At 38.4% G+C, this 24,480-nt stretch overlaps 1 protein-coding gene across 10 annotated transcripts in view; it reads right to left on the bottom strand.

Annotated features, from left to right (window-relative positions):
• The window catches only part of ank1a (ankyrin 1, erythrocytic a), a 90,725-nt gene that overhangs the window by 45,311 nt on the left and 20,934 nt on the right, over positions 1 to 24,480 (bottom strand). For 9 of the 10 annotated variants that reach the window (XM_030142814.1, XM_030142815.1, XM_030142817.1 and 6 more), the window contains exon 2: positions 7,681 to 7,773. The exons of the other annotated variant lie outside the window; for it this stretch is intronic. In XM_030142814.1, the coding sequence (XP_029998674.1) occupies positions 7,681 to 7,773 (93 nt within the window). The remainder of the gene's footprint in view (positions 1 to 7,680; positions 7,774 to 24,480) is intronic. 10 annotated transcript variants of the gene reach the window in all.

Here is a 24,480-nt window from a genome sequence, read left to right as displayed (position 1 = left end):
AGACTTAATGTATTGTCCTGAAACTATGCGACATAAACTCTCAGACTTGGAGTTGACCTGCTGCTGCTGACATAACTCTGTTAAAGCAGGACATCATGGAAGTATAACACAATTCCCCAGAGACTATAACAGAGGTTCCCCTTTTTTGGCTTGTGACCCCATTTTAACACCACAAATTTCTGGCGACCACAGACATTCAAAACTTTTTTTTTTTTGCTAAAATTAATTTTTTTTGATAATAGTTTGCTCTACTATGTTGCAAATAAATGTTAATTTTAGATGACATTTAGTCTATATAATGTATATTATTATGGACAGAGGCAGAAATGCCAGGTGTAGATTACTGCACAAAGTGGGAATTTTATTTTCCTTGGTCAGGATATGTACAGTCAGTCCAGCTTGTATTTACAAGGATGACAATTAATACTGAACAAACAATAACTCAAACTGTGAATTATGAAAGAGCTGCAGCATCTGAAACCGACCACAATGAACATTTGAAAGATAAACAGTACCACAGTGCTTCAGTTTCAGCTTCACAGTTTGTCATGTCTTTAATGTATTGTGATTTTCTCTGTCAACTCACCATATATTTTTTTAATAGTGATTTTTTTTAAATTTTATTTTTATCAGTTACTAGAAATTTCAGGTGACCCCATTTGAATTCCAGGCGACTCCACATGGGGTCTCGACCCCAAGGTTGAAAAACACTGGACTATAAAGTGCACTGTGTCTTTTAAGGAAGATATACAACTTAGAGGAGATTTAAATCATATGTCACCTGCTTATTTACTTCTGAACATCACCTGACTGATGCAATCTGGGAGTTTTGGCTAAAGGTTACATTTTTTTATACCTTTTTTCATACCTCAGCCTGCTCCCATTAACATTTACTTGCATTTGATTGATTGAATGAAAATCTCTAACAGACGTAACTATTGAGTTCTGATGATGAAAGATGTAACTGAATTCATATCTACTACTGTTAAATCTTACCTTTTGCCCTTTTAATTTTAAGCCAATTCAGCCGATTGCAGCGTTTGTCTGAGGGCCCAGAAAGACACAGTTTGTACAGATAATTTCCAATGAATACCCAGTATCAGCAACTAACTAAATACATTTAATTAAGGGCCATAATAATCCAATAAAGCTTCTGTTTCAGTCCCTTCACTGCAGGGCCAGTCATACTTCTCATCACAGAAAGAATAGGACCCGGTGAAGAGACGTCAGGAATAAAAAGACGACATAAAAGATATATCGAAAGACCAAAAGGTTCACTGCACAGGAGAAAGAGAAGGACGCCTCAGGCCCAGTGGCAACTGCGATAATAAATAAATGTGCCTGAGGAGCTTCACTGAGCGTGTTCCTCAGTGGATGTGTGTCTTCTTCCATTGTATGATGGCATCTTCATCTGCACCGCTATGCTGAGTCAGTGGCAGATTTCTCTTTCAGCCCTCCTTCTTATTCCCACTGTTCCATCATCATGTAACATACACTCAACCAGACTCTAGCAAAAACGATCCTTGTCAGATAAATACAGATTTGATGTATCTACCATGCTGTTTTCCGCTTGGAGAGGTAATATCTCCTGCCTCAGGTACCAGATGCTGAGCTACACAGTGTATCTGACACTGACATGTTAATAAATATTAAATAGAAACAATTAAAGGAGATGCTCTCATCAGTCAGAGCAAAGAAAGCTAAATGAAGGACTGTAATATTGACATGAATTAGTCTAACGCTTCTGGCTGCTTACTAATGCTGCCTTACACACACACACTCTCAGGTTTTCATCAACATACATAGCACACACACGCATCCACCCACTTTGCAGTACATGCAGGTGCATAACACACACGCTCACATTCGACACATTCATTTGTAGCTCAACCATCCATATGCAGGCATACACAGGCAGCGGTATACTCAAACTGAATAAGGTCGTGCAGTGTCATGTCCATTCCTGTTAGGCAGTTGCTTATAGTGCAGAAGGCGGTGTCAGAGGCTGGTCGTCATATTCAGGTGGGAAAATAATCTACTATTACAAAAGGTCAATAGTAGATAAAGACAATTCAGTAAAATAAGTGTAACCTGACTTTAGAATATTGTATTATTGTCATTTTGTCCCTGCACTCTCCCTGTAAGGTCTTATTCATCAAAATCCCTTATTGGGTTTCCAGCTACTCTTCTTTAGGCTACACACATATCTAATTTGCAAGCCACTGCAAACTAAGTATCATTCAGGTATATGAATCATATTTTGTTCCCGGGGTCTGTTTGCTCTGGAGGTTTCGGATTAAAACACAGAGAACTGAATGTGATCTTTAAAACTACAGTGTCAGGGTCCTGTTCAGACTGTAGGCATCACTGGTTATTAAGTACACCTGAAGATATTCTAATGTGTAAGACCTAAAGAGACTTGTTTAAGTAAGTTCCAAGTTTCTTCAGAGGCAATGTTTTATCACTGTTGGCAAACACATAAGAGGTATTGTTCAGAATTGAGCCTTGATTTTGGTCACAGTCTTGGGTAATACCTTATTTGGATAAGACACATACAGAGAGCTTAGAGAGTATCTGTAACTTTTTTGACAGTGAAATTCAACTATTTGGCTGTTTTGCTTTGTCTGTAGATGAATCACTGCATACTATAGTATAATCTACAGATCACCTACAGATTGATTTATTTCATCCATGAAGTATGCACAATTTTTGAAGATTGTTTTTAATTAAAGTTATACTGAAATTTAAATCTAATTCTTTTACATAATTCTGTTGAATAACATAGTGAACACTCAACATCAGCTTATGAAACATTACAGATACTCTCTAAACTTTCTGTAGGTCAGCTATCCAAATGAAGTTCTATTTCTGCCCTTCGGATTCTAAAGGAATCTCCTTCAGTCTTTATGGAATATGGGGGAATCGAGATGCCCTTTTCCCCTTTTAGTATTTGCAGAGTGTGTCTTCGGGTTTCCGACCAGCACTTCTTTTGGAGTATACTTCCACCTTTACCATGCACTCTGCGCATTCATTTAGAACACATGCACATGCACGCATGCATGCACATTGATTGTCGCTCATTTCTCTTTCTTTCTTTTGTCAGAAAACATACACACAAAAATCAAAGTTGTTGATAACTGAAAATTAGTCACATAGTTTAGTCAAAAACTTTAAAATATTATGTTACTTGAAAAGGTTCAACAAAGTTGATGAAAAAAAAAAACAAAAAACAGTTGAACCAAATAATTTCACAATTTTGTAATATTTGAGGAATATATTTGAGGAAAAAAGATGCTTTAAAAGGTAAATAGTGCAGAGTTGATACTAAAGAAAAGTGATAAATCTCAAATAATTTACTGGGTGGAGTTCAGGAGTCACACAGAAAAAAACTAAAGGTCTAAACCAATTTTAGAAAGTAAAAAATATTGAATTTCACTTAAATCCTAGCTGGCAGAAGCCAAATACTCACTGGGAGCTTTAATGCATTTTCACCTTTACAACAACTACAGTGACTTTTATCATAACTGTTTTATACTCCTTCTACTTAATCTATTTTTCATTTGTCATTTTCCTACACCAAATTATCATGTATTTATAAAATACACAGGATGATGGAGATGGGGCTTTAAATATCTAATGTACTTAAAATCCACAGCACTTGATAAAGCACTTTTTATATAAAATTTATAACCTGCAGTTCAACATTAATTTTTACTGAAGGCTTCATATTCCCAGTACATTTAATTGTCAACTTAGAATAATGAGCATCTTCAGTAGGTTTAGCCCTTTAGGTTAGAGTTACTTGGGATGGCTCCACTGAAAATATTCTTTGTAGGCCAGATTGTTCCCACGAGGGTCTCAGTGTTGCAAAAAGCATGAAAACATCAGTTCCTAATGGGTCAGCAAGATGAGGAGACTCCTGCTCCCTTCTACAAGTTGGTATCAGGCCAACTGAGACATTATTACACAACTTCTGCAGTTTTGCACAAAGGCAATAAAGCCTGCTCCACCTTTAATCTGAATTATGTGACGCTCATATCAATGACCCTGGGACAAAAATGAGAGTTACAATATCTAAATACGCCATGGCCTTTCACATGTAAATTAAACTCTGCCCCTGTAGCCGAAACAAATTACAGCCAACTGCTGGTGGCTGGACTTGAATGGGCTTCCTAATGTAGTCTGCATCTACAGTGGGCCGGGGAGCAGCTGGAACAGAGAAACTGAGACGGGGGAGAATTTATGTGACAGTGCAGAGTGTGACAGTTTGCTTTTTTTTCATATTGAGTCTGCCATGCAGCCGTACTGTGACGAATGGGGCTTGGCTCCCTGAGCATCTGTCTCCAAGGACTCACTGAGGGGTAATTAGAGCTGTGGGATGATAAGGGATATTCTGCAACCCCACTAACTATTAAGGGTGGCAAAGGGGACGGAGCCTTTACATAGACCTTTGACATCTCATATTCTGTTATAAAGGGCGGGGTGGGGTGGGGTGGGATGAGGCATCTGATCAAGCGTTGGATTTTAGTGTAAATTAAATCAGCCCTCAGGGAAAGAGTTGTGGTTTTAAAGAAAAATCTGAGTGTTGCTAGGTGTTTTATATCACCAAGCTGCTCAACTGTCCAATCTGCATGACCCTAAATCCTCTGATACTAGCCTGATCTGACGGCTGAGAACAATAAAATTAAGCTGGGGTAAACTTAAAAGGAATACTGTACTCAATATTCATACCTCAGGTCATCAGTTCTGTTGCTTATAATAGAATTTTTTTCACCACAGTAAATATTTAGATCTTAGAATTCAGTAACATTACAAAAAAGGTCCAAAAGTACAACTAAACCTGATTTAAAAAGTTTATGAACAAATTTCATAAAATGATTATCAACGACTCTATTTCAGAGTTACTTCCTGATTCATCTTTGACCTCCTTTATGGGGGGTTTAATCTACTTCTTTAATCTCCAGTCAAACAGACAAATAACAGCAGATATAAAAGCAACACTTAGGATGTACTGCAATAAAAAGAAACTGCATGTGCAAATCTACACTCAGTCTAAATGTGTCAAAACTTTAGTCAGAAGAGTTGAGGTGAAGTACAAATTTTTTTCTTTTCAATCAAAACATCATTTAAAACTTTTCATTTTGCTTTCCTCATCTAGCTGTTGCACAGAGCCTGAATCTTAGGTGAATCTTAGTTTGAACCAACTGTTTCAATCACAAGAAAAAGACTGTGATTCACAATTATGACTAACAAAAGTTGAACTAAACACCTGTCCACTGAGAGCACAATTTATGGAATGAAAGTGCAACGAAAGATGAAACATTTATTAGCAAATAGAAAAGCCTTTGGCATGTAATTTTGATTGAAAAGAAAAATCACTTTCATGTGATTTTGACTGAATAGAGAACAGCGTTTGCAGTGCACTTTCCTGATTGCAGAATCAAAGTTTGGCTCTTGTGTGTTTGAGGATTGAAGAAACAAACTGAACCCCACCTATCTGTCTGTAATATGGGACCAATTATGACATTAACATAGTGAAAGGTGAACTCCTTGTAGTTTTTCCACAAAATAAATTAGTTCAGAAAACCGTCCTCGTCTTGAACCTGTCTGATATTATTGACATTGTCACATTTCAAGAATTCAACATTTACTTTATTACAACAATATATGCATATACAGTATCATAACTGGTAAAACCAATGTCTGGAGCTACTAAAATCAAGGCTACTTTGTTATACAGTATCCTTTTCCTTTACGACACCTGACTGGGGCGGCAAAGAAATATACTGTAGTAAATGTTATTTGGGAAGCAGACACCCTGTTGCAGGGATTTGGTTTAAGCTGCTGTTGTTTTCCACTGCTGTGTTGGCTTAGGGCCAGTCAAGGAGACTGAGCTTCTGGACAATCTATCACTGCACCATTCTTCCTGTTCTCAGGGACACACAGCTTGTATGAATCTGCTGCCACCCAGAAGTCAATATATACAGCGTTGTCAGTAAAGTTTTATTTGCTAACTGGGATGTACAGTTTGATGTTAACTTTAGACTAAGTTTATAGTTCTGGCACATTAATGAAAGTATCTTCTTTCTCTCACACACACAAAAGGAAGGAGAAAATACCAAAGAAAAAAGGGAAAATTCAATTTTCCACAATGCACGCACATTCATGAGCATCACCGAGGGAAAGACTCCATATTGTTATGTGTTAGGCCAGTGGCCAAGGTAAACTGTGCCTGATTGTGGTTTACATACTTATCCACTTGCCATCTAGGTGCTTCCTTTATGTGACAAAATGTACTCACCTTATCTTTTTAGATTGTTTTTCACACTGTCAAATGATCTGCTTTGTCAGATGAAGACCATTTAATTAATTTAACCCCCTCCCCCAAAACTAATTTGTGATTTACTTAGACCCAAATGATGCTCCAGTATTATGGGAGCAATATGGAGATCGAAGGAGTAGCTTTAGGAGTGTAAAATGAGAGCAAGAGGGGAGCTAGGATCTGAGGGGAAATCATCAGGGGCAAGAGTCGTCTGGAACAAGTTTCCCAGCAGCCTTATTGCACTCAGATGATCTCTCCTCCGCAGAGGGGATTCAAGATCATCTATAAGATAGGTGCAATGAAACCTTTGGCAAATGTATCCCAGACTTTTTAAACAGATAAAACCAGACAAAACACAGGCAGAGGCACATCACCGACATGGGAAATACACAACAGCCACAATACACAACACTGACACATCACAGGTTCTAGAGCAAGACCGGCACGACCACAACATCTACAGCACTCAGAAGAAACACCACAACGGAAACTACACAAACACAGACACAAACACAAACATTCAATCATATTTAACACTAATACACAGTCTGAAGCCATGCACAGACTGAAACAAAGCATGCACAGAAACATACTGATAAGAATAAAGACACACACACACCTCACTACACACTGTTTCGCTTTCACACAAGCACACATCTACAAACACATTGTGAACTAATCCTAAACACAAACACAGTGTTACAAATGACACAAGCATATTTTTTTAATCAGAAGAACCCACAGGAAAAATACTTGGACTGTTGGCTATTACCGCTACTGTGAACCTGTGTTGTGCGTTTTCGTGGTAGGATGAGCAGACGTACTAAAAACTATATCAGAGCTATATTTTGCCCGTGGACTCTTGCCATGTAATATGCTGCTTGAGAACATTAACTTCAATACTATCACAGACACTGATGTTAATAAATATACAGATACACACTCATGTTATATAGAAATATGAAACTAAAGTGAAAAAAAAACTCAAAAGAAAAAACAACCAAATGAAAAAATTAAAATCAGCAAGTTAGTACAATACGTCAAGCAAGGACAGGAACAAAGAAAAAGCTCCAGCCTGATCCCACGACACCTGACTGAATCAGCTCACAGCACAACAGTGACACTAGAAAGTCAAAGGAACCAGAACTACAATACCATAAGCAACACACAACAAAAACAAGAGAAGATAGATAAAAACAACAACAACAGCAGAACAACAACAGTGACACAAACTTTAAGTGACAGATACAAGATGGTCATAAATACAGAATATATATAGATATATATATATATTTATAAACATATACAGAGATATATAGAAATAGGAAAAGCCAGATATACGTGTTGCAGATATTTACTTCATCATCATAGTGCCATACTCCTTGGCCATCCGGCATCTCAGAGCTCACACTACTGTCCTGATCGATTAGCCAGCGATGCACGGCGTGGGCCTAAAAGAACATACGACATAAAGACAGAGCCCAGTTAATCGCAACAGTGAGAAGCACAGAGGTGGAGAGACAGGAGAGTAGAGGGGGTAAAGCAGAGGAGAGGAGGGGGAGAAAACAGCAGAGGAGCGGACAGAAAACAATGGCAAAGAAATGGGAAAGCTTCAAAGAGGAACAGGTGAACATCATATTGAGACACAGGTAGAAACAAGGCGGAAGAGGGAGGGAGAGGAAGAAGAGAGCAGGAAGAAGACCCACCCCACCCCATCCCACCCAGAAAAACTCTCCCTATGGGAAACAGGTCAGGTTAGGATGAGTGGTATGAGCGTGGGAGCACAATGTGGCAGGAGATATGGGCATTACACACACTTTTGTGAAAGATGGACAGTCGGACATGATGGAGGAGGCTCTGGTGTGGATGGTTTGTGGCTCAGAGATGCATCGGCTGTTGTCGCTGTAGAAAGCCGCGATCTACATCCGATTGAGTCGGGAAAACTCTGGTTTGTAGAAGTGGCATCAGGACACATAGTTTTGTACTTACCCAGAATGCACATACAGACATATACAACCACATATGTGCAGTGCAGTAGGAAACAAACCACAGATAAAGATCTTTGACAGAAAACAGAGTGAAACCAAATCTGTCCATTGATAAAGAAGAATGAACATGTTACAATAATTAATTCAACTTTATTTTCTAGCAGAGACACTCATTTCCATTATAATGTCAGGGGTAGACATACTGTACAAGGTTTGACAAACAGCAGGAAACAACTCAGACAACAGTGAATCATAACAACATGTCTGTCACTGCAGACGTTAACCAGATAGCGCTGACTGTCTGCCCTCTCAGTGAAGCAGACAAACAATCTGACTAAACTCTTCTTCCAGACAGACAGACCGACAGACAGACAGAGGGATAGAGAGATAGGGATAGAGATTCAGATCAAACACATACTGTAGCCAGCTCTAGTCCCGGTCACCCTGGAGCACTCGCACACAAACACACACACACATACACACACCACAAACCCCATCTGTTACTCTTGACTGTTGTCGTGTCAGCACCAAAAACAACCGAACACAGCTTCTTTTGTGACGCTCGGTCCCCCTTTGCGGTAGAAATACTTGTCAAGATTTGCACCGGGGTGAAATCGCAGAATCCAGGGATTAATTACCCTGTCATGGCTGCTACTGCACATTTACTGTTTACTTTACGCTAGCAATTTTATGGTACTTATGTTGAGTTTTTAAGATGCAGTGATGCAGGGTGTCATACCTTGAGACTGCAAAATATCCATTTCTTTTACACAAGAAGACCGTTTAGCACACTCAACTGTTGAGACTGGCTGTTTGGAGTGTGGAAAAAAACAGAAATATAAAGTGTAAATGAGTACATGTACAAGCAAACACCTATAAAAGACAGTTGGAAATAGGTGAACATGTGGTGACCAACTACCTGCCTCGCCTTAACCAGGTCACAATAGTGAACCAGTCATGAATTTAAGTGGTTTTCTCTCCACTTTCTATTAAAAGATAAAACGGAAACTGCACAAAAGATGGACTCAAGGTAGAGAAAGGGGAGATGGAATGATTCAATCCAGAGACCCTATGTGGTAAATCTTCTGCAATGTGAAGTACAGTTAACAACCAATCTTACCCGTTACCTTACCTGTTACCCTAAAGTGAATTTATAGTCATAGGCCCAATCATAATAGTAAGCCAGATAGGAAAACCTCAGCAAAAACCACAGGTTCTGTCAGTGAAAAAGAAAAGCAAACTTTGCTGTTATGATTATGACTTTAATCAAAATCACAAATCTGTCAGTGTAATTACTATAATATGATTTTTTTTGTATATTGCTCATCCCTAATGAATAATAGTGAAAACGTCCTCATCTCTGAGGATTTTTCTGTTTATGCTAAATTTGTGATGTCATTTGAACCACTCAAGGACACAGGATCGGGACCTTCCATGTCAAGTGATGTGTCTGTGAAGACAGATGCATTAGCGGGTAAACACATAGCTGGGAAGGACGACACATAGAAACAGAGTCACCTCAAGGGTACAGTGAATCAAAGGTTGACAGCAGAGGCCAAAGCCTCTTTTAGGATGCACAAAAATAGACAAAACAAGCAGAAGAGAGGACTAAAAATGCACAGCCAGAATTCACTCTATTCACCTGATTAATTTTTTGAGCACTAGTTTGGACTTTTTATGACATTCAGTTGTGACAAAACATTGTAGTATCAACATTTAGTATCACTGTTTGTGTATGTGTGTGATGAAAAAATTCATATTCATATACATATGTGTGTGCATGTGTGTGTTTGTGTACGTGATGCACAGAGGCGTCATCCATAGTTTGTGGTGAGTTACAGAGCGTATCAGCTTAAAAGAATAATTGGATTAAGTAGCAGACGGCCAGTGATGACAGAGAGGGGTGAAGGAGAGGAGGGGGAGGAAAAGGAGGGGGAAAGAGTGAGGAAGAGGGGGGGGTGAAAGGTGCTGATAAGAGTAACAGGCCATTTACTGTGGTGCCTCTGGGAGCCTCAGGGCAGCGAGCAGACACACAGAGGGAACTCAAACTGTTACGCTGTAGATTAGAAGGATAAAGGGATAACACATGTACTCTCTGGACAACTAACCAGCAGCCTCTTGGCATTTGGGTATACTTTACATCAAATTCCAGACAAGCATAAGACAACCAGTATGAGTCAAGTAAAGTAGTAAGTAAAAGGACACATCATTTTCTCTCTGGCTGCTTTATGTGCTTTTAAATACTCAGCCCTTGGAGTGCAGTCACTCTAGAGGCTGTTACCTCTCCACATTCAGCTTATCCTTCAGTGCCAGCTGCAGACGCAGTGCTGCAGATAAAACTGAGGACAGCTGTCTGAAACAGATGAACCCAAGTCACAGGAAGTCTCATATTAAAAAAAAGAGGAGTGAGAGAGAGACAGTGAGAGAGAAGTAGAAGACTGATTAGGAAGTAATCCATGGAAAAGGGGCCTGATGAAACAGGGCATTACAAGCTTTCGTGGTTTCTCATTTGTCATACGTAGGCTCAATCTGTTGTGTGTCGACAGAGAGGACCTCAGGTAAAGCAAATAAATGGAACAGAGTCTGGAAAATACATTATTGGATCCAAAATCTTCCTCAAACGGATGAAGCTGTACAAAATGTGAAATGAATACACATTTTTCATATGTCCTCAGCCAAGACATCATGTTTTTAATGACAGACAAATGATAATGAATTAGATACAGATCAAAAATGGACTTTTTTTGCTTGTTGGGGGCATTGAAAATGACATAGATATTCACAATGACAATAGAATCTTTTATCACACAAGAAAAAAAAAGAGACAGGTGCATCTATATGTAGCTATACTTCAATAATTCAGGCTGCTATAGTTATTTTCCAGCTATCAGAAGATTATAACCATGCCCACATAAATACAGACAGACATAACAAAACAGTGCAAAGTTTACATTAGATGAAGACTACAAACAGAAATTCCTAATATCTATTAAGAAATATTATTAATGTTACAGTCCCAACATCAGGGCGACACGGTGGTGCAGTGGTTAGCACTCGTGCCTCACAGCAAGAAGGTCCTGGGTTCGATTCCAACACCAGTCAATGGGGGGGTGGAACCTTTCTGTGTGGAGTTTGCATGTTCTCTCCGGGCACTCTGGCTTCCTCCCACCATCCAAAGACATGCACTGATAGGTTAATCGGTAAAACTAAATAGCCCATAGGTGTGAATGTGAGAGTGATTGTCTCTATATGTCAGCCCTGTAATGAACTGGCGAAATGTCCAGGGTGTACCCCGCCTTCACCCATAAGTAGCTGGGATAGGCTCCAAGCGACCCCCGTGACCCCAGTGAGGATAAAGCGGGTTCAGAAAATGAATGAATGAAGTCCCAACATCCTCTGTGAGGGTGAGGTGACTGTTTGAATTACATGTTACCACTGACCACATCAGGTCTCAGAATATGAAAAAAACAGGCCAGAGGATGAATGCCTACACAATATTACACCACAGAGACAGCAGTAACCTCATTCACATCAGAAATAACCATAAAGACATTTTACAAAGTTCCATCTCTGTCCTATTCCAAGCTACAATGAACACACATGTGGAAATCAGGATTGTACTCAAACTCTGTGCTTTTCTGTGTGTTTATTTTATCTTTAACAGATATTGCCCTGTAAATAAACTGTAAACAACTATCTGTGTCTACTGACAGAATGCAGCAGTTAAGTGTGCTCCTCTTTTACTGTCAAAGACAACAATCTGCTCTGGTCTTTTACGTCCATGTGTCCCGTATCAGGACCTTTCAACCAGCTTAAGAACCAGGCACCTTTTTCAAAACACCTATTCATCAGTCAGTTTGTTTTAGTCCTGCAGTGCATCAGCTTCTCTCATGACCGTACACTTTCCATTATCGTCAAGTGCAGGATAAACATCAAGTAATCAAGCTCTAATGCCATGAGTCAAGCTAGGCCAATCCCTGGCTACTTCTTTGTGAAAGGCTGACACAGTATCTAAACTAAATGGACCCCTACTAAATTATTCAACTCTTGAGAAAGAAAAAAAAAATCAAGTGGAGTTATAACAAGACAGCATCATCACTGAGACGCTGGACAGTAAAGAGCTCTTCAGAATCCCCTAAGACAACTGATTTATCTGGTCTTCAGTTCTTATTTCAACACAACTTAACTGAACAAATCACTACGGACATGCCCCTAACGTGATAAACTATGTGAGTGATTAAAGAAGAGTAATCATTTTGCAGACCTCAGACATTGCACACAAGCATCATGACTGTAAAAAGTGTACGAGAGTCTAAATTAATTAAAAGTTACTGTCCTTTTCTATTATATTATATGTAAATAAGACTGGGCGTCATATACAATGACCAACATGTGAACATAACCAGCTACTGTAAGTCTCAATCTGCCTGAATCTTCACTTTACTGTTAGGCATTACTTGAAGTGCATGTGTTTTTTTTTTTCTTTGTTTTTTTAAAAGGGATTAGTCTCTGTATTTAACCCTAAAAGACCTAACCAAAGCGTCTACTGATTTACAATGTTTAATAAATATGGAACCACTAATCCTATCAATACATGTAAATAAATGAGGTAAAATGCAGTTTCTCAGCTATTCATGGTCATCAGATATGACTCATTTGGACGTTCAGAGGCTCTAATAAATGTGGAAACACCGTAATCTTCTGCAACATTGATTCACCAGTAAAACTAACGTAGTTTGATAAATGAGAGTGGCTGTAGACACTTATTTTTACATTCAGTTAATGATATTTTTGGTGAAAAAGTAAATATAGGAAAATACCTGATTTGCAGGGGATAATACTCTAATAAATTGAGACAAATCACTAAGGAGAGATTAAATGTACAGAAAAAATAATTTGGAAGCCGCCACAAAAATAGTTTTAGGTCTTTAAGGACTAATAGCCACACCTTGTGATCCAACTATAGTTACTGTAATTCAGCTGTGATGCAAAATCAGTACTTTGCTAATACTTTAATACATAAGGACATGTTTCCACAAATTTGTTTTTTTACATTTACATTTTGTAAATAATCATTTTGCATAAAAACAAGTAAAAACTCCAACAAACAACTACCACTATCAAAGATCTGATGCCATTCTAATACTTAGTCTCACAGATCTTTAGTAAACTGTACTTTTATTTGTGACACATGCAACAGCCCTTGCTTGACCACAGAAGTATTTCAAATGTGCAAAAATACCATCAAATTCTGAGGCCACAAATCAAGTACTTTTCAATGTTATGAGTGAAAATTTCAATTTAATGTCAGGTTATTGAACTAAACTTGAATTTGGTATCTTTTATGAATAACAGTGATATCAGAAAATATTCTTAATAGTATATTGTCTTACTCAAATACATATGAAAGGAATAAATATTGACAACATTCACAAATATTCCTGATACATGTACATGTTTAGAGGTGATACAGCTGCTGATACGGGAAGGGTTGTTCAATAACTAACTATTGGGAGTTATCAGAGGATTGTATTGATGTCAAACTCACTGGGATTCTGAGTGCATGATAGAGTTCACTAGGATCAATTCACATTCCTCAGAAATATGTCTAATTGTGATGAGCTGAATGTACTGATGAGATGTCAAAAACAAAAGTAAAACTCATATTTAGAAACAGTCTGGACATCAGTTCCTTATGATATACCAGTAACTATTTCTCATGTGTAAAAAGACCAAAAGAAATGATCTAAATGTAAACGCAAGAAATCACTACTGTGTTTTTAAGCTGATGTAACTCTTCCCCAAAAAATGAATAAGACATTATTGCTTGAATTGAGTAAGAGGTTTTATGTGTCACAGGTGTAAATGAGAGTAAAGAGGAGACTTCCAAAGTGAGAGAGAGTTAAGAGACAGCAGAGTGAGAACGAGCAGTAGAGTTCTGCAGATCTCCACCTGATAAATAATGTATGTCAAAGAGCTGCCAGGTCTGTGCCCGGCAGCGACCAGCCTGAGCTTCATCAGCAGAGGAGAGGTGTTTCTAGAGGGACACAGGTGGAACTGCCAGGTGGGATGAAAGGGAAAGATGGTGCAGTCACCTCCACCTATCACCTCTACCCTCTTTTTTTCCCTTTTACTCTCCGTCTAAAACTCCATCTGGGCACCGGTGTCTGACAGATACACACCTGTGTACAAACATGTGCATAGTCATCCTATTCCTCCAGTGTTTACTCTTACTGGTCATTTTCAATATGGACAGTAGGAGGTGCACACAGTTTAACTCTGATGAAATAAAAACTACAACAGTAAAAAAGTCTCACACAGTGAAAGTCTGTCAGAGGAATCTAAAAGTGCTATGAACCAAATAACCTCCAACTGACGATTCAGTCAATCTGCTTTAGTTATGACCTCCTTCTTCATTTTCAACTGCTGTTTTCTTTCAGTAAATAAATCCTTTTACACTAATTTATGAAGTGAAACAGCAGTGCAGACAATATCACACCTCCTTAAATTTCTTTTAAACCTCAGACTTCCAATAATGGGGACTGGCCTTTGCTCAAGCTGACACAGTGTACACCTAGTTCAGATTTGCCAATTTCTTTCATATTGAGATTTATGGGAAACAACTACCAAACAATTAGCAACAAAATGAGTCAAATTAACATCCAAAAGGTCACATGAAACACATGAGAGCAAAGAAGACCCATTAGGTAGAACCTTAAATATAGTACTACAATTAACCTGCTCTATGTCCCAGTACTTTTAATTCAAACGTGCAATAACTTGTTGTTACCTCTCAGTACTCTTATTATTATCATTCTTTTTATAATACTCTTTTTTACAAATGAGTATTTGTGCTTTTATGTGCAATAACTGTTTTTTTATATGTTTTAGCTGTGTTTATGGTTTGTATCTGTCTTTTTTGTCATATCTTTACCTTTTTCTAACTCTTTCTCTGGGAAAGAATTCCAATGTACCTATACTGCTATGTATCTGTGCAAATGGCAAATAAAGTCTATTCTAACACCAAACGTAACATTATGATACATAATAATTTGACATTACAGATGATGGGGTCCTTATTTTATCCACGTAATCTAAATGTCTGAGTCCCACCCTCTACTCTGACTCTGCACACGTCAGAGATCATTACAGTAAGTGTGACTAACACCACAGCCCACAGAGGACAAACTACTTCAGTGGTTTCTAAAATAGAGAGAAAATACAGCATAACCACCTCTGATTTCCAACTCAGTATGTGTCTTTTCTGTCTTCCTCAAAAAATACTGTATCAGAATAGCATGTGAAGGTAGTGTGCTTTAACAAAAGACCTTTTTGAGAGTGTAGGTACAAGTACCTATTGACACCAAACTTATGTAAACTTTTGTGTTCCTGCTCCAAAGCCTGTTAGAGTGAGTAATGTAGAGCCATCTCATGTTATTGTTCTTCTGAAGTGTTTTTTTTTTTTATTTGATCTCCATCTTCTTTAGAGGGAAACATTAAGGGAACGATTAAACACAGATTTATGAGAACAAACTAACAAGTCAACAAAGGATTATGTGATTCAAGACAACTACAGTGAAATTTCAGTGATGTACAGGGTCTACTGTAGTTGCAACACTTTGAAGTTCAACTGTGACACTGAGCAAGCAATATTTACATCTGCTCCATCAGCGTGAACCCACAGGACATGTGACGTTTGGGCCAAAGCTTTGTCAAAGAAAGAAGAAATGGAAAGAAAGAGGAGACACAAAAAACGATGGCAAGACATGGAGGGAAGCGAGTTTAAGTTTTCTTTATGTATTTTATCAATGACATTTAGACGCACCGCCTGTCCCACCCTCCTATTTTTCCCTCTTTCCATTGAAAACGGTTACTCTTCCATTCCAGACTATTTTTATCCAACATTTCATTACCATAATAAAACACATGCATGAAAAAAAAAATAAACTCAAAGAGACAGCGCAGCCAAAAACCTGGATTTGAGAGGCTTATTTTCATCTTTCTTTCTTGTCTTCTATTCTTTTATGTTGCTCTTTTCTTTTCGCTCAGAGAAATGGAAAGAGACATGCCTTTTCTTTCAGCCTGTGCCTCATTATGTTGCTTTTCAGGTCTGCTCTTTTGTATGTGGCCAGCCCAGAGCCATGCACAGGCATAGTGGGGCAGCCGGTGGATTACCCAGACTCACGTCAACACTTCAACAGTACAACCAAGCACTCCAACAAACGCCCCAGCTGAGAGTACCATGAACGCTACATGCTTTAATAAGTGTAGCCAAACAGCCATGCCAAGACTAAACCAAAAGCAACAGCTGCTGTGCCACTGACGTCGGTGTGTGGTACATCAAGGTCTTTAAATCCAGGGCAGGGCTATCATAATATGGACAGAATGCATTACTGTCCATGGATAATTAGCATGCAGAGTGTAGTCTAGTCACATTTTGTCATGTAAAGCCTGAGATTAATGTCTGCTTCTGAAATTGAGCACAACATGACATGTCTGTGCTTAACATTAAGCCTGTAAAACATATGCACATTACAAAAGATTCTGAAAAGGAGACTGAATATAGCTACAGTGCACACGGGTGGAGAAAATTGTCCTTACCCTTAAAGATTAAGTGTAAGTAAGATTTACTCATGTTTGTGCTGGAGTCTGTTTTGTGCAGGGAGCTGGTTGTTTGTTAATGTTAGCTAATTCCATTTCTGAGTTTCCCACAACAATTAACAGCCTGAACACTGACTTGGCTGTTTGTCCTGGAAAATCCCTCTGCTTGCCTTTATTCTGCTCCTCTACAGCAACGTTACATATCATTAGCTTAGAAATAGCATTAGCTGATGTAAACAAACAGTAACTCAAACACAAACTTCACATAAACACAAGTACACAAGCAATTATTACATATTAAATGTTTGTAGTTACTTGTTATAAGAGAAATGCAAGTACTGATCCCAGCACCATGTCACATAAGTACAACTTCTTTTGTGTCTTTGTAATCCACTCATCTGAAATACATACGACCTTAGAGCACAATGCGCTATTGTGGGAGCTCATCACACACAAACACTGCTATTTTTAAAATCCACACGCAGGACAATGAACATGTTCTGGAACATATCTCTTGTTCATGTATGTACATATAAAGTGTGTGTGTATGTCTGCTCAGCATTTGCCAGAATAAAGCTGGAGGTTGAGGCGGTCATCCATCAGAGCTGTACTCTCACCTCTCCTGGGACAAAAAGACAGATGCCCCCTCTATCACCGCTGCATGTAGTGCTCATTAAACCCCTTTGCAGTAGTAAGTCACTGTTTCTCTTACTCACACCTGTATTTAATCGTTTGTACACACATTCTTATGAAAGGTCACAGTATGTAGCGCATATACATATGTGTATTAGTAAGCCTTGAATCCAGGGTTTCAGAATTTCATAGTTTGTGAATTTCAGAGGTTTTCAAGCATACTCTAAGGGCACATAATAATAAATGTACTGTGTGAGAAGACCAGCCACAGACCCATGGTACAAACACCACCTAAGGAATCCTCAGGCAGTCCTGAGACTGTACACACTACTGTGCCATAACATGGATAGGCAATAAAATCCCATTGATGGCTGCTGCATAGCTCTTAAGATGAATCTTTATTGCAAGCATCCTTGATTAAATTCACAGTGGGGAAATTGAATCTGAAGGGTAATATTCTCAGGAGGGAGAGGGACAAAAACAGCAGCCAGTGAGCTGTGAGGGTGAGAGACAAAGCATTAAGTCTGTCAAACCCCACAAAAAAATGGATTTGTCTTTCCAACCTTTGCAAAGATTAAGATCCCCAAAAGCCTGAAGAGTAAGCTACAGGAACTGTGATGAGTGAGAAAATGACATTTTCAGAATTCCTCTAATGTAAGACCTACCAACTTATTGCACCATCAGCCCTGTTGCTGTCTGCTCACATTGAAACCAGACAGCAGTATTATACTTTTACCAAAACAAGATCATTCTGGTTTATTTATACTATTTATATCGCTGTACTTAAGATAACTGTTTAGTCAAAAAGACTATATCAGGTGTTAGATTATATCAGATGTTGGATACTTAAATCTGAGTTGATAAATTGCCATACAAATAACTGTGATTAATGATACTATGTTTATTTCTGTTAAACTTTGCAGCTTTATTTATTAGCACCGAACTTTGGAATTCCTCAAATTAATTGTATTCTTGAATGCTTTTGTTAATAAAAATTAACGTGTCAAATATATACAGCCCTTTACTGAAATATTGGACAATGCTGCAAAATCAAAATAAATGACTATCACTAGATTTCCATTGAACTTGTAGTGGAGGGAAAATGAGGTGCAATTGAAAACAATGTGGAAACATGACAAAATATGGTAATCTAATATAATGCTAGATTCTCCCCTTTGTTTTTAATGCAAGTGGTGATATTTATTGTATCACAATTACGTAAAATAATCAGCATTATCTGAAGAAATATTAATATGGTAATCATGTATAATAATTGTGACTGGCCTATTGTTCTGGGCTATTTGAGCATCCAGGCAAACCTCATTCAGTTACTGCAAAACGCAAGTAAAAGCGCTCCCTTACCCACCATTTCCTCTCTTTGACTATCATTTTTCCCTCCTTCAGTTGCTGACTCAGCCCTCAGGGAGGTGCCCGACGTGGTTTCAGTGGGATTAGTGAACCTCTGCCGATGGTAAACGTTCATGTGTATCCATGTACATAAGCCCAAATATGGTGTAAAACTCGATGGTACATAATACATGAATTTTATAGATATTTCATCATCATACCCGAAGTATGTGTGAGAGAAGATTTAATCAACGTATTAATTAATGCACCTCCAGACATGGAAACACATCATTAACCTCTGCAGCTTAGTGATAAATGATAACACTATTACTGCTACTGGTTTGGTAACAAAGTGCTCATTTTCAGGCCAAAACCAAATATAGCGCACTATTACAACTGCAGCATTTACAAGTGGTATCCACGTCTCCCCTGTTGCTGTTCACTCTCAGCTCTGCAGTATGGAAAAACACTACTGCATTAACATCACTAACACACATACACGTGTTGTGTTTCTGTGTGTTTACGGGACACAACATACACGTACATTAATTTCTTGCCCTAATGTTAACCTAACCATAACATCTTTAAATCTTCAAAAGTAATAATTTGTGTCATGGGACCCTGGTATTTGGTGTTCATAAAGAAGCTGCTGAACACACATATAGACCTTTGTGCATAACAGTATTGTGAGGACAGCTGTTGACATATGCATTCATTGGACCCCTATCCTCACATTAATTATCAAAAATGAACAGCTAATTGTAAACTTAGCCCTAAAACTAAGCAGAAACCCTAGGCCTTTGAAGGTCCATCTGAAGGAGAGGACAGGCCACTCTTCATACACTTCATCCATCAGGTCCTCACTTCACTGGTTAAAAATTCACACTGGTTTTCACAGCGACTGTCATACAGAAGAGCACACACAGCCATTGAAAAGCCATTTTCTGTGCGTTCATGAAGAGGGCACGTTGAGTTCCCCACTGCAGCTCTTCTCTGATTCTGTAGTCAGCACTAACGGCACGTGGCTTAAACCTACACCCATGTGCACACTAGGACAGGAGTTCAGATACACACACTCACACACCCTTGGACCTACCTTTACATACACCCTTGTATTAATGCGTCTTTGCACATGCCTGCACATATGACTGCACATGCACAAAGAGGCCAATGTAATAAGACTCGCTCATATATTTCATACACACAGTCAAACACAGCGGGGAAGTTAAATGCATCTAAAAATAGCACCCCATTGGCACCCCCACTGTCCTCATTATTCCTTTCATCGTCCTTATCAGCAGTGAGGGGCTCAGTGCTGGACGGTCAAGCCGCTTTCATGGAGCTTTCCTCACGTCCCCGCCGACGCTGACATGATCATACCCTCTTTTCAATTCTTGTCTTCCATTTCTCCCTTCTGATATTTCCTTCTTGCATCCTCGGGTCTATTCCCTCTCTCTGCCTGCTTAGTGGGAAGCACTGATGACTGGCACCCACCACAGTGTGGAAAGAATAAGATGAAGGAGGACACGAGGGCACATCCCAGAGGAAAACCTTTATCTTGGCAGAGTGGGCCCATCGATGCAGAAGATGAACCAAAGCAGATGAACCAAGCAAAGTCAGAAATAAAAGAGGAGACGATAAAAGGACACAATACGGCAAAAACAAGAAGATCAAAAGAGGTGAAGAAGAAGGTGAAAAACAAGTCTTCACAGTCCACACATTACAGCCAAACCTCTGCAGTACTAACATAAGTAGAATTTTGGCTGCCTCATGTATACACCTCAGTAGCAATGACAGAAAAATTATATTTTCATCGTCACCATAATATGAAGATCCATGCAATTAACAAATGACAAAAGACTCATGATGAAGAAGGAAGAGTAGTGGAAATTTTCAGAAGAAACAAAAAATTAAACTTAATTTCTTTTTACATTTATCATGGGTTTTCTAAAAATCCAGTTTGTTCATAACAAAATGATTTTAAAGCAAATCTTTCTGCAGTGGCCATTGGCTATTCAATATTTGGGGTCTATGTTTATACTGTTATGACCTGTGCAGGTAATATACACATTGTTGTTAACTTCCTCTGTGATGTGGTGTGCTATCGCGAGAATCTGTGGTGATGTAAATGTGGAAGGATATTGTTTTTGGTGTTATGACTGCATGAAGGTGCTGTGATGGAGGGAAATAAAATAAGTTTCTGAGAAAAGTAAAAATTTCATACTTTATCGAGTTTACAATTGTCAGTGCAATATTGAAAAAAGTTAGCACTTATTGCATTTTATCCTTATACAATGCATGTCTACAGCTAAGTATGCACAACAATCTGACAAAAAGGGATGTAACATACATGCCGTAGACAAAGAAAAGCTTAAACATCCAGTATTTATTTAGTAGAGAGAATCTAATGTTTTTAAGTATGAGTTGTGATTAAACACCAGCAGAGGAGTAAGGATAAACTGCTCTATGATGTTTCGAGATGATGCATTGTGTAGTCTGTAAATCTGAATGGGCTCTTAAAGTAGGTTAATAAACCTAATGTTGAAAAATGATGTGACAAAACACTAATTGGCTGACAGTGCTCTTTTGAAGAAGTTTACTTCAGTGTAACGGAAGAGCATCCATTTTGTGCTATCAGTACAGCCTCACGGCAGACTGGATGAAATCTTCTGCAATATGTGCGTCACACAGATATGAACACTTTTGTGATTTTTTTTATGTCTGTAGTGTCCATGACTGTTTCTAGTCTCCAACATTCACAGGAACAGTTTGTTAGGACAACAGCCTTTAGGGAATACATGCCAGAGAATATAAAATTAGACGCAGTGTTAGAAAAAAACAGCTAAATTCATTTGATCCTTTTTTAACATGCTTGAAAACTTGTAAAGTGATGAAATTCTTGCCTTTTGGAGCCAATAACAGAAACATATAAAACTGTTTGAACCGTTTTACAAATCTGCACCTCCATTAACTCATAAAAACCCAGTGTGGCAACTACAAAAATGAATTTTTTCACTATTTAACCTTTCTTAAGTGTTTTATCACCATTTATTATAATATTAACCTCTGGATTTCGCTTTTTTTTTTTTACGTGAAAATCAGATATATTTGATTTACTGATCATGTAGATGTTTATAAAAGGTCACAGTAAAGTTTAGGTTTATTATGTCAGAAATAGAGAAAACTGAAGAAAAAGTGACTATCAGCAAAGATATCAACTCAACATAAACCAAGTTTCTCCATCCACTGTCATTTATCACCATTTTTTTTTTTTTTTTTACTGGTGAATCAATGTTATAGAAGATGACTGTGTTTCCACGTTCACTACAGAGCCTCTGAATGTCCACATGGGTCATATCTGATGACCATGAAAAGATGACAAACTGTATTTTATGTCAATTATTTACATGTATTGATAGGTTTAAGGGATCAGAAGTTACTAAACATTTTAGATCGGTAGATGATTTTGGTCTACAGTGGCTTTTTGGGTCTCAATGGGTTAAGTCTCCTCCTTGCCTTATTCTAAGATGAGACTGACAAAATAGGGGCTCCCTACTACTGCACACCTGTAGCCTGACAAAAACACACTTCTGCCCACACAAAGCATGTATTCCCCCTCAAAATGAGACACATACCAAGCACAGATAAGTCCCTAACCCTCAGCGAAGTCCTCTGAAACAGGAAGAGAGCACTTGTATTGGGATTTGACGGGTGAGAGTGGTTCAAGGGGGCTGTCAAAGCTGAGAACATACACAGAAGCAGGCAAGGAGAGGCTGGGGTCGCTTCAAGGACTCAAAAGAAAAGCAGAAGAGAGGAAAAAAATGTGAGCGTATGTGGACTGGAGAGCCGTGTGGAAATAGAAAGAAGCAGTACAAAAGGGAAAGGAGAAGAGAGAGCAGAGAGGGTTGGATGTGATGAGAGCGAACATTGTAAGTGAAGCCGCACATGATGAGAGGGGTCAAGAGGGAGAAAAAAAGGAGAAAGTGAAAAGGTGATACACTGTTAGCCCTGCTAAAGGAACGTGTTTTTACAGGGAGGTACAGTGTGGGAAAAGAGAAGAAAATGAAGAGAAACAGAGAACAAATTATCATCAATGAGAGGTGGCCTACTCAGTGAAAATATTTTGGATCAAAGGAAGAAGCGCTGACAAATCAGTTTTTTCTTTATTTTTGTCATGTGAAACAAGGAAGGACGCTGATAAAAGCTCAAGCTTCTCTCAGACATTAAACTAAGACACAGATCAAGAATTCATCATAATCACTTCAATGAAAGTAACAAATGAGTAAAGTCCCATTCACTTAAGTACCTGGATAACAGTTTTCATCGACATCATGTTTTGAACATATCGTGAGATAAACACATGACACACAGCTGCTTGAATCACAATGAAAAAGAGAAATCCAATCGTACCAATCAGATGGAACCCCAGTTAACCATCAGTTACTCTTAAATAAATTAGTGTTAATTTCTCCTGACTGTGAATATTGTTTTAATGTTCATCTAAATTGCAGACTTTTCTCCTATCGTGCCAGCTGATGACAACACCACAACATCAGCATCCCATTGTGAGCAAGCTCAAAGCTACTACACAGGATCAACATGAAAATATGTGAAACTGTGATTTTCATATAATGAGGTGTAAGTGTGAAATTGTTTTTGTGTACAGTTTTGTTATAGTGTAGTACCATGAAGGACACTCTGGTGTGTACAAGTGTTTGCACTTTTCTCACTAGGAAGGACACACACTGCTGAATGTATGTAAAAATATAAACGGCCACATCAGCATAAAAAAAAACCCAAAGAAGCAATGTCTCAAAATAGTTACAACCTTAGACAGCACATGCTTCCATTTTGAATAAATGGAGCATGAAAGAGAGATGAACAGCCAAAACAGCCAAGCTCAACACCCACTGCCCTATGACCTCCTCAATCTGCTCCAAACACACACACCTTCCCCAGCACATGTACTTGTGCATCTCTCTCATGTTGAATTGCCTGCTCTGTCATGTTCAGTGTTCAGACTCTTCCTTCTGCTTGTGATATGGAACATGTGTTTTCACAGGCATACGCTTGACAAAGGTGTCCTTGTTGCAGTAGCCCACACATCTGCATGTACGTAAAACCAAGGGCCATCAAACTCTGCTGAACAATGCAAAATAATCCTGAATGCATACGTCTATAAACCTAATAATAGTCTGGTGATACTTTTCTTATATTTCTCAAAAATCCAAAGAAAAGAACAAAAAAGTACCAACTAAAACAAATATTAGCTGTGTATCAAATCCTGATATATCTTATGTCCCTGTATGTTTATTTTGAGTCATTTCCACATTCATTCTGTTGTTAAAAACAGTCTCCAACAGATTTGATGACATTTGTTTTAACCTAGCAAACCTTATTTCAAGAAATCTTACCAAGATAAATTTTCAGTTGTTCCATTGGCAGATTTTTTTTCCCTTGAATTAAGCAAAAAAGAAAAAAAAATCTTGAAGTAAGCAAAAACAATCTGCCAATGGAACTAGTGAAAATTATCTTGGTAAGATTTCTTGAAATAAGATTTTCAAGATCTATTGTCTACAAATAAGCTCT

Source organism: Sphaeramia orbicularis, chromosome 9 (assembly GCF_902148855.1).
Source record: "Sphaeramia orbicularis chromosome 9, fSphaOr1.1, whole genome shotgun sequence".
NCBI lineage: Eukaryota > Metazoa > Chordata > Actinopteri > Kurtiformes > Apogonidae > Sphaeramia > Sphaeramia orbicularis.
The sequence above is the reverse complement of the archived record's forward strand: the minus strand, read 5'-3'. Positions and strand labels throughout refer to the sequence as shown.